At 46.9% G+C, this 9,651-nt stretch overlaps 1 protein-coding gene across 1 annotated transcript; it reads left to right on the forward strand.

Annotated features, from left to right (window-relative positions):
• The first annotated feature begins 728 nt into the window (after positions 1-728).
• On the forward strand, positions 729-6,964 carry C2H3orf38 (chromosome 2 C3orf38 homolog). The gene is made up of 3 exons (XM_040057037.1): positions 729-866; positions 2,086-2,306; positions 4,786-6,964. Exons 1-3 carry the CDS (start codon positions 734-736, stop codon positions 5,359-5,361), a joined length of 930 nt encoding a protein of 309 aa, XP_039912971.1. The 5' UTR covers positions 729-733; the 3' UTR covers positions 5,362-6,964.
• The last annotated feature ends 2,687 nt before the right edge of the window (positions 6,965-9,651 follow it).

Here is a 9,651-nt window from a genome sequence, read left to right on the forward strand (position 1 = left end):
GTCCAACTCCTGGCCCTGCACAGGACCCGCTGAGAGTCACACCCTGTGCTAAGAGCATCGGCAAGATGCTGCTTGAACTCTGCCAGCCTGGGTACTGGGGAGAAGAACCTTTCTCTAATATCCAGCCTAAACCTTCCCTGACACTCCAGGTCATTCCCTCGGGTCCTGTCGCTGTCACCACAGAGGGATCGCAGTGTCTGTCCCCCCTCTTTCCCTCACGAGAATGTTGTAACTGCAGTGAGGCCTCCTCGTGTCCAGCCGAAGAGACCAAGCCCTCTGTCTACGGCTTCTCCTCAAGGCCCTTCCCTGTCTTCGTGGCCCTCCCTTGGACAGTCTCTAATGGCTTTATAACCTTCTGACAGTGTGGTGCCCAAAGGTGCCCCAGGGCTGGAGGTGAGGCTGGCCTAGCCCAGAGCACAGCGGGACAATCCCCTGGCCGGCCGTGCCGTCCCTGATGTCCCCAGGACAGGGATGTCGCTGCTGGCTCACATCCACTGGCCACGGACTCACACAGGACGGGCTGGAAGAGCAGGATGCGCTCAGTTATAAACTCAGGAGGGGCTGGAAAGGCGGGATGCCCTCAGTCACAAACTCTCCCTGTTATAATACCCAGCCTATCCCTTTAATCCTGCCTCCCCGCGGCTCCGCGGCCGTTTCCCCGTGCGGAACCTCGGTGCCGGCCGCTCTTTCCGGCCGGCGCCCGGCGCTGCGCCGCGCGCGCCCGGGCGGGGCCATGGCGGGCTCGGGGCTGAGCGAGCGGGAGCGGGCGGGCTGCCGGGACCTGCTGGAGCTCCTGCACACCGAGGAGCTGCTGGCGCTCACCGACACCGTCACCAACCGCCTGGTGCACCCGGAGAGCCGCCAAGGTGCGCGGGCAGCGCCGGGGCCTGCCGAGCGGGGCCGGGCCCTGCCCCGAGCGCCGCCATCGCTTTCCCGGGCCCGGCGGCTGCGGCGGGCGGGGCTGGCCGGGCGGGCCGGGGCTCGCGGGGCTCCGCCGGGGCGGGGGTCGCCGCCCGGAGCCTTCTCCTGCGCGGCCCGGCAGCTCCGGGGGTCGGCTGCTCGGAGCCTGGGGTTGTTCGGGCCGAGGAAGTTGCGGTGGCGAAGGGGCTCGTAGCAGATCCTCGGCTCTACGCGCATCTTTTTCCTCTCAGACGGCTGTGCCCTTAGTGGTTAAAAGTATTCGAAGCTCAAGAGTGTCTCGCTGTTGGCGTCTTTCACAATTGCTTTCAGGTTTTGAAAGGGTAAAATACGAATCTACGTTGAATTTACTTTTTTTTTGCAGGATGCTTCCAGCTGTGACCATCACCCATCACTTTGTTGAGATTTGTTTCATAAGACTTAATTTTTTTATGTGAGTTTCCTGAGGCCACTGGGCTTATAGCCATGATATATGCTTATCCTGAGTATGTTTCATGTGATGTAACTAAAGATTAAGACTTGCCCAACACATTTCTTTAAAAGGTCTTTTCCTGTAGGTTTTGTTTTCCTTACCTTTTTTACCTGCTTTTTGTGGTGGTTGTAGGTTACATGAAAAGATTTTTGTGTTTTACTTTAGCTGTCCCTTTCTGGTTAGATTTAGGGGTTTTATAGGTCCCATGTTAAGTACTAGCCTCAGTTCAGGTGGGAACTGTCTGCTGTGACTGCTTTAAAAGTGAATTTGTCACATTTCCTTATTCTGCCGCAGGGCCTCGCAGCTGAGTTTAGTTTATTGCTGCCATTCAATGCGCTGTTGTTGAGCTAGGATGCATTTTCTTATGAATGTGGGAGTTGTAATCGCATTAGTAGAAATACAACAGATTTAATTCCGTTTCCAGGTTGTGGACCCTCACTTTCACAAACTGCTGTGCATTGCTGAAACACTCCACTAGAATTGTTGTCCAAGAAGCATATTTGAGGGCCTTTGGGCGTGTTCTGTGTCTGATATAATGAGGCCAGATTTCAGTTTGCAGATAAACTTCCAGTCTCTTCATGTCCTGTCAGCTTGTCTTGTACTGGGTTTGGAGTTCAGGAGTTCAAGGAGCGGCTTAGTTTTGGGGTTTTTATTGTGAAAGAAGGTGACTCTGACTTCAGATTCCTTCTTTGCAGAGGCCATCCAGGCCATTCTGGTGTACAGCCAGAACGTGGAAGAACTTCTGAGGCGCAGGAAAGTCTACAGAGAAATCATCTTCAAGTATTTGGCGGCGCAGGGAGTCGCGGTGCCTCCTTCCTCGGAGAAACACCTCCTCATCGAGCGCGTGAAGCAGCTCTGGAGCGGGCAGCCCGCGGCACGAGCCTCGGAGCCGGGCCACAGAAAACCTCCTGCACAGGTGAGCGCTGCTGCTGGAAATCCTCAGGGTGCCCAGCGCTGCTTTCGTAGGATAACCGCTGCAAATGTGGCTCTGCGCCTCCAGGGAGGTCCCAAATCTTCTTGGCTCTTGGCTGGTTTTAGTTGGGTTTGGTTGGTTGGTGTTTAAATGGCGACGTCCAAAGGCGTCTGCTGTTTTCCGCAGTGTTTGAACTCTTAATGTGTGGGGTCTTCTCCGTGCTCTGAATTTTTAAATTGTAGATATTCACAGATAGTTTTGTGGGTTCAGAGGCAGCTGAAAACAGCATGAATGGCACAGAAATCCTGCAGAGGCCCTTGTGATTTTAGTGAGTTTGTATATTGATAAAATGTGCAGTTTCCAGCGGTGACAGGCCAGTGCCATTTGTTTTCCCTTAGTATTTGTAACACTTAATATGTGTAAAGAGGTACATTTTGGTGATTATAAGCTCTTTTGAAGTTAAAATCTTCGCCATTTAGCAAATCCTCGTGGTGTAATGAACTTTAAGGGGTTTATTTGTGGCCACCTTGCTGTAGTTCAGAGCCCTCATGGGCAGCAGCCCCACCTTCTGGGCTGTGAGAGCTCTGTCCCTGTTGAGAGCCTGCTGCGCTGAGCTTTCACTCAGGGATTAACTGGTGACAGGTAGGAGTTAGCTGAGAATTGTTTTCAAAACATAATAGGGCATAATTCGAGAAAATGAAAGGTTTCTCTTAGCAAAGTTCTGTGGTTGATGGTACCTAAATGAAGTACACATTCATAGATTTAAAAGAAAGTCAGTTGATTTGGACAGGAGCACTCTTCTCTGGGTTAGGAACTGGCTGGATGGCCGGGCCCAGAGAGTGATGGTGAATGGTGCAGCATCCAGCTGGCGACCAGTCACCAGTGGTGTCCCTCAGGGGTCTGTATTGGGACCAGTTCTATTTAATATTTTTATAGACGACATGGATGAGGGCATTGAGTCCTTCATTAGTAAATTTGCAGACGACACTAAGCTGGGAGCTTGTGTTGATCTGTTGGAAGGGAGGAGGGCTCTGCAGAGAGACCTAGATCGGTTGGATGAATGGGCAGAGTCCAACAGCATGAAGTTTAATAAGTCTAAGTGTTGAGTTCTACATTTTGGCCACAAAAATCCCCTACAGCGTTACAGGCTGGGGACAGTGTGGCTGGACAGTGTTCAGGCAGAAAGGGACCTGGGGGTGCTGGTCGACAGCCGGTTGGATATGAGCCAGCAATGTGCCTTGGTGGCCAAGAAGGCCAATGGCATCCTGGCCTGCATTAGGAATTGTGTGACCAGCAGGAGTAGGGAGGTCATTCTTCCCCTGTACTCGGCACTGGTGAGACCACATCTTGAGTACTGTGTCCAGTTCTGGGCCCCTCAGTTCAGGAAGGATATTGAGATGCTTGAGCGTGTCCAGAGGAGGGCAACGAGGCTGGTGAGGGGCTTGGAACACAAGCCCTATGAGGAACGTTTGAAGGAGCTGGGGTTGTTTAGCCTGGAGAAGAGGAGGCTTAGAGGTGACCTTATCACTCTCTACAACTTCCTGAAGGGAGGTTGTAGACAGGTGGGGGTCGGTCTCTTCCACTGGGCAGCAACTGACAGAACAAGGGGACACGGTCTCAAGCTACGTCAGGGAAGGTACAGGTTAGATATTAGGAAAAAATTTTTCACTGAAAGAATAATAAAGCACTGGAATTGTCTTCCCAGGGAGGTGGTGGAGTCACCATCTCTGGATGTGTTTAAAAAAAGACTGGACATGGCACTTAGTGCTATAGTCTAGTTGAGGTGTTAAGGCATAGGTTGGACTTGATGATCTTAGAGGTCTCTTCCAACCTCATTATTCTGTGATTCTGTGATTCTGTGATTTATTGATCACGTATGTCTTAACTTACATTTGTTTTCTCTTAATTCCTGTTCCTTCTTCACCACTTTGAAGAAATGGGAAACCTGAACCTATGTAATGGAATTGGAAATTAATTTCAACTTGGTGGTAAAACAAATACAGCATTTCTATACAGAATTCTCCAAACTTTTCATGCTTAATTACTTAATGCTTATAACACAGTTTAATACTTACTAGACTTTGGTGTTAGCAAACTTGACATTTGATTACTTCTAAGAAAAAGACTTGCTGTCAAGTCATAAATACTGACGAGTCCTAGAAAGTACATTTAGTGTCAAAAGGTGTCACTTTACATCCCTTCCCCTGCCCTTTTTCAGTAGAACTAGGATTTTCCTCTTTGTTTGTAAAGAGCCCAAGACACCAAAGCACTTTCTAGGTATAATTCAAGGATCCTGTTCTGGTTCTCTACATTAGATAATCATGTTTGTAAAAATCAACAAGATTTTACTTTGGTGTTTCCCTTCAGGCACTCTGGCTCAGAACACTTACAAGGTTTAACAGAAGCACGTGCATGATTCGATGTTTTTCTAAGTGATAAATCTTGCTAAACGGTTCTAAGAAAAAAATTTGCTTGACTGCAGAGTCACGGAAACGGACAGAAGTCACCACAGGATGATGTCGGTGGTCTTGGAGGAGAATTCTGCCAGTGGTACTTTGAACTCCTGAACTCTCAACACCCTTTGGGAGTAAAATCCGAAGAGACGTGGGGACCGCAGCACTTTTGGGAGGATGCCAAACTGAAGTTCTGTTACAACACTTCGGAAAAAAACGTGGAGCAGTATGTGGGTGCAGACATGGTGAGCCTGCGCCTGCTGTCCTTGGTTAAAGAGGAATGTCTCCTCTTCAACCCCAATTTGCATTCCAGTGGCCTGAAATGTGCCATGTCCCCTCACGGATTGGTGCTGGTGGCAGTGGCTGGCACGGTGCACAGGGACAACGCTTGTTTGGGTGTCTTTGAGCAAATCTTTGGGCTCATCAGCTGCCCCGTGAGGAATAACACCTGGAAAATAAAACTGGTGAACCTCAAAATAGTAGGACAGAACGCTCTGGAGCCTGGGATGCAAATTGAAGAACCTTCCATAAAATATGAACTGAACCAGCTGAGAGAGTTCTACGATGGGAATGAGCTGACTGTGTTTGAACCTCAGAAATTCTGAGCCTTCTGTCACAGCTGGGTGAGGGGCTGGGTTGTTGCTGCCGTGCAGTTTCTCTTCTCTGAATAAGAACTGCTGAGTGGCAGGCTGAGATGCAGGGTATTAACACAGGTGATGCTTGTGGGCAATTCCCAATACTTCGTGGGTATTCCTTCAGGTTTTGCGCTGTCATTAGGGTGGAGTTTGGTTATTCATGGTATATAAATATGGATTGGCAGCAGTGTGTAATGAGGGCTTCGCAAGCTGCAAACTCTCTTCAGGACACCAGTTGAAACTTAACTGAGCTGTAGCAGGAAGTGATTGCATCTTTCGTTTAAAATTTGGCGGGGGGTGAGCATCTAAATGGACATCTGAGTCCCAAGCAAACCGATAGAAAACCCAAACCAAAACGCTGTGAATGGAGGCAGCTGCTGTGGGTGTTCTAAACGTGGTTTAATGGGACAGTGCAGCCAACTTGGCATTGCTGAAGTCTTTTTTTTTAGCTTCTTTGCATTAGTTGCTTCCTGTCCTTTTACCTTAGGGCTCCAACTTTGTCATGAATTCACACAAATTGTTCTGTCTCCGTCCCCAGGCAGACAAGCTGGAGATGGTTGCCCATTTCTAGCACTGGCTGCCTCGAATCAAGAGCTCGATTTCAAAACTTGCAGCAACACTGTATGAACCAAATGCTCTGATAGTTATTTTGTATATAATTACAACAGAGTTCTTAATATAATAGTTGGGATTTTTGTATGTTTTCTCAAAGTAAGTATTTTGCTTACTCTGAGGTGCTTTGTTAGAGGTACTGAAAGTCTGTTTGTAACCACTGGGTGGTACAATGATAGGTCATGCTAAGAAAATTACTACTTAATAACTGAAATTATTGCCAGTTGAAGTAAAACTTGATTTTTTTTTTTTTTTTTTTTTTTTAACTCTATTTATTTATGGGGCATTAGAGATGAAATGAGGTGAAAATTTTTCTGCATCCTGGTTGGATTGTTTGGGAGTTTTGTTTTAATTTTCTGGCTTCACTATTTAAAGTTCTGAAAACATAAACATTCCCCATAACTTAGCAGAACCAAAAGAACTGCTCCCAGGTTTCTCGTGGTAAAGTATGGCTGGGTGAGAGGAAACAAGAAGGTTCAGATATGCACAGAAAGGATTTTTATGAACAGTCTGAATCTTTCTTTCTCCTTAAAGTAATTTCTTTTCTAAGCAAAAGTTCAGATACTGTATTGGGATGTTCTTTCTCAATAAACAGCTAAGTTGTGGCTTCTCGTTTTCCTCCTGTTTGGAATAAATGTCCTTACTGAGAGTTCCAAATTCAATTTTCAAATCACTGTTACAGGCAGAGTTTTTTAAGAGTAGAAGTACATTAACTCTGGGGCAATTTTGGGAAGGCACTTTTAGCTTAACCTTGACTTTAAGGGAAAAGTTAGGACTTGTTTAAATGGAGCTGGACAAGTTTCAAAAAGCTGAAATACTTGCAGGAGGGCTTTCATCCCTCTTTTCAAATGCTCCTGTTCAGAGCTGAAGTATTGAATTGTTGATTTACCCTTGGAAGCACTGGACATTTTAGTTGTATTTAGGAGATTGAAAAAATTAAGTAAAATTTCTTCAAATCTGTTATCCTCCATTTTGCCCTGTTTTCTATCACAACAAATATTTTCAATAACAGTTTCTTATGTCTGTCACTACCACTGAAGCTGCAGTGCTAAATTTGTGCTTTCCAGATCTCTCTCTGGTAAATGATTTGATAAGAAGCAAAATTCTGATTTGTAGCAGAGCATGTGGAACTTTCTGAATGTTAAACAGTGGAAATTATGTCCCTCTGTGCTTTCTTTGGATGGTCCCCATGAAATGAAGGTTTTAAGTGTATTCAGGAATTTGTAAAAGGTGTCTAATAGTCTTCATCTGTTTAGACTTTATAATTTTTTTTTGCAAGGTGATAAAATTCTGTAAAAGGAGAAATACAGGCCTCCAGTGAAGATGCCAACAACCAAAGCATTTTGCTTTTAGCTCACGCAATCTACTTCCGTTTTCAAAGCATTCCGACGACTTCCTGCGGCTTGAGAGTTTCTTTTGTTTTTCAGGGTACGAAGCAGGAATCTGAAGTTAAATGTGGGTGGAACTGGAGGAGTGGTGACAGTGCCGTGACCATCCCTGCTGCCTGCAGGAACTGCAGGGGCTTGCTGCCGCCTCAGCAGGCAGGAGTGGCCTCTGGGTGACATCTGGTGGCAGATCCATCGCTTGCCCGGGGCTGCGGTCCTGAGGAGGCTGTGCAGAACAGGCTGCTTTTTATCCCACTCCCTGCTGGCAACAAAATGCCCTGAAATTGCCGGGTTCCCCCTTGCCTTGATCTAAGGGAAAACTTGAAGGGGATCCCTCAGCAGAATGAAAACTAAGAAACCTCCCACCTTTCCAGGATAAACTTAAAGAAATGACAAAAACTACATTTACTTGGCTTGTTGCCAGCAGTAATTGCCCTTACAGAAACTCTTTAGCGATGTGGGTTAGAACAAAGCAGAGATTTTTGTGGAAGTGATTTTGTTCAGAGAGGCATCTGCTGAAAGGAGAAAAGGATGTGTAATTCCTCTTCTCTGCCCTCTGAGAGCATGAATTGCAAGGGAAATAACATCATGTTGTACATGCTGCTGTAAATCACTCATTTTATAACCAGTAAAAGCCTGAGTGGCTCATGTGGTTGAGGTTTGGGTGCCTTGCCAGCGTTTTCCCACATAAGGCTATTGAAAGGAAATGGTGATTTTTAGTAACTTGACTGTGATTTGAACAAAACAGGCTCATCTTTGACATCTGAGCTTTCTTCCTCCTCAGCTGCTGAAGTCTGTTGTCCCAAATAATGGTCAGGAGCAGCTTCCAGGTAAGGAATGAGTGAATAAACTGGGGATCTTCCACCAGAAAAGGTGGCAGCACCTCCTTTGAACTGTGGGATAGGTTAAGAGTTGCAGGTGCCACATCCACCCCTTGTTGGACACTACCAGGGCTGGTGATTCCATCAGTTCCCTGAGCAGCCTGTTCCAGTGCCTGACCAGCTTTGCTGTGAGGAAATTGTTCAGAATGTCTAATCTAAGCCTCCCCTGGCACAACTTAAAACCACTTCCTCTCTTTCTGTCTTCTTCCCCTGGAAAAGAGCGCGATCCCTGACCTCACTGCACCTTCCTTTAAGGTAGCTGTAGGGAAGGATAATGACCCCCTGAGCTGGGGGCTAAACAATCCCAGATCCCTCAGCTGATCCACGTCCTTCCCAGACCCTTCCACAGCTCTGTTGCCTTCTCTGGACACACTTCAGCCCCCTCAATGTCTTTCTCCTGTTTCAGGAGCCAGTAGAAAATCACTGCAAGTGTCCTCTGAAGCAGCCTGGATAGCTCCAAGTGTGCTGTTTGAATACCATGTTATAATTCCAAAATACCAAACCAAATGTTTTGATTTTTCCTCCTGGCTAATTGCAGAACCTCCCAAGCACAAGGAAAAACGTGTTCTTGGGTTCTGTCTCGACAAGCTTTCACAGCTCTTACTGAGCAGGCTGTTTTAGGTACTCCTGGTTGTCACTGGGTCATTTGGATTGTGTGGTGAGTGTGGCACTGAGGTCTCTGCTGTGTCTGGCTCTTTTGTCCTAGGGTGAGCCCTTTACAGTGCCCTGAGTGCCTCTGCTGCAGGAAACATTTCAGTGCCAGTCAGGAGGCTGCTTTTGAGGAAAGTGCTGTGTTTGCTGCCACACCCACAATCTCTGTGATCTCATTCACAGCACAGAGCGTTCACCCTGGAGTTCCCTTGGGACAAAGTGGAGCAGGGAGATCCTGCAGCCCTGTGGGCAGGGTACCCTGCTCTCTGTGAGGCGCTCGGGCTGCAGGACCACCCTGGAGCTGGCTGGCAGCAAACCCCCAACACATTTAGAGATGCCGTGTTGGCAGCATCTCTGCAACAGCTGTTTCATGCTCCTGTTGCACAGCGCTGTTTGCTAATGTAAACACAGCTTAAGGGTGATGAAAATGGTAATGTGGCCTCCTTAGGACGAAATTAAATGAGTTTTCATCCTAATGCCTTCTTAAAATGTGTGTGTATGTATGTACATACATATTTTTGACAAGTCTTTCACTCACTTTCTAGCATTTCCCTTGCAGGATTTATATTTCAAATGGGGTAATTGTCAGCTCCTCTTTAACAGCAGTAAGCCTAAGACATCATGTCAGTACTTGTTCATCTATTCCTTTTTCTCAGCTCATTAGTGTTATTTATTGCCTGGCTGGATTTTGAGTATTAATGAATTCTCCTCAAGGTTTGAATTTTTTATTG

The sequence above is a fragment of the Hirundo rustica genome, chromosome 2, assembly GCF_015227805.2.
Source record: "Hirundo rustica isolate bHirRus1 chromosome 2, bHirRus1.pri.v3, whole genome shotgun sequence".
Classification (NCBI taxonomy): domain Eukaryota; kingdom Metazoa; phylum Chordata; class Aves; order Passeriformes; family Hirundinidae; genus Hirundo; species Hirundo rustica.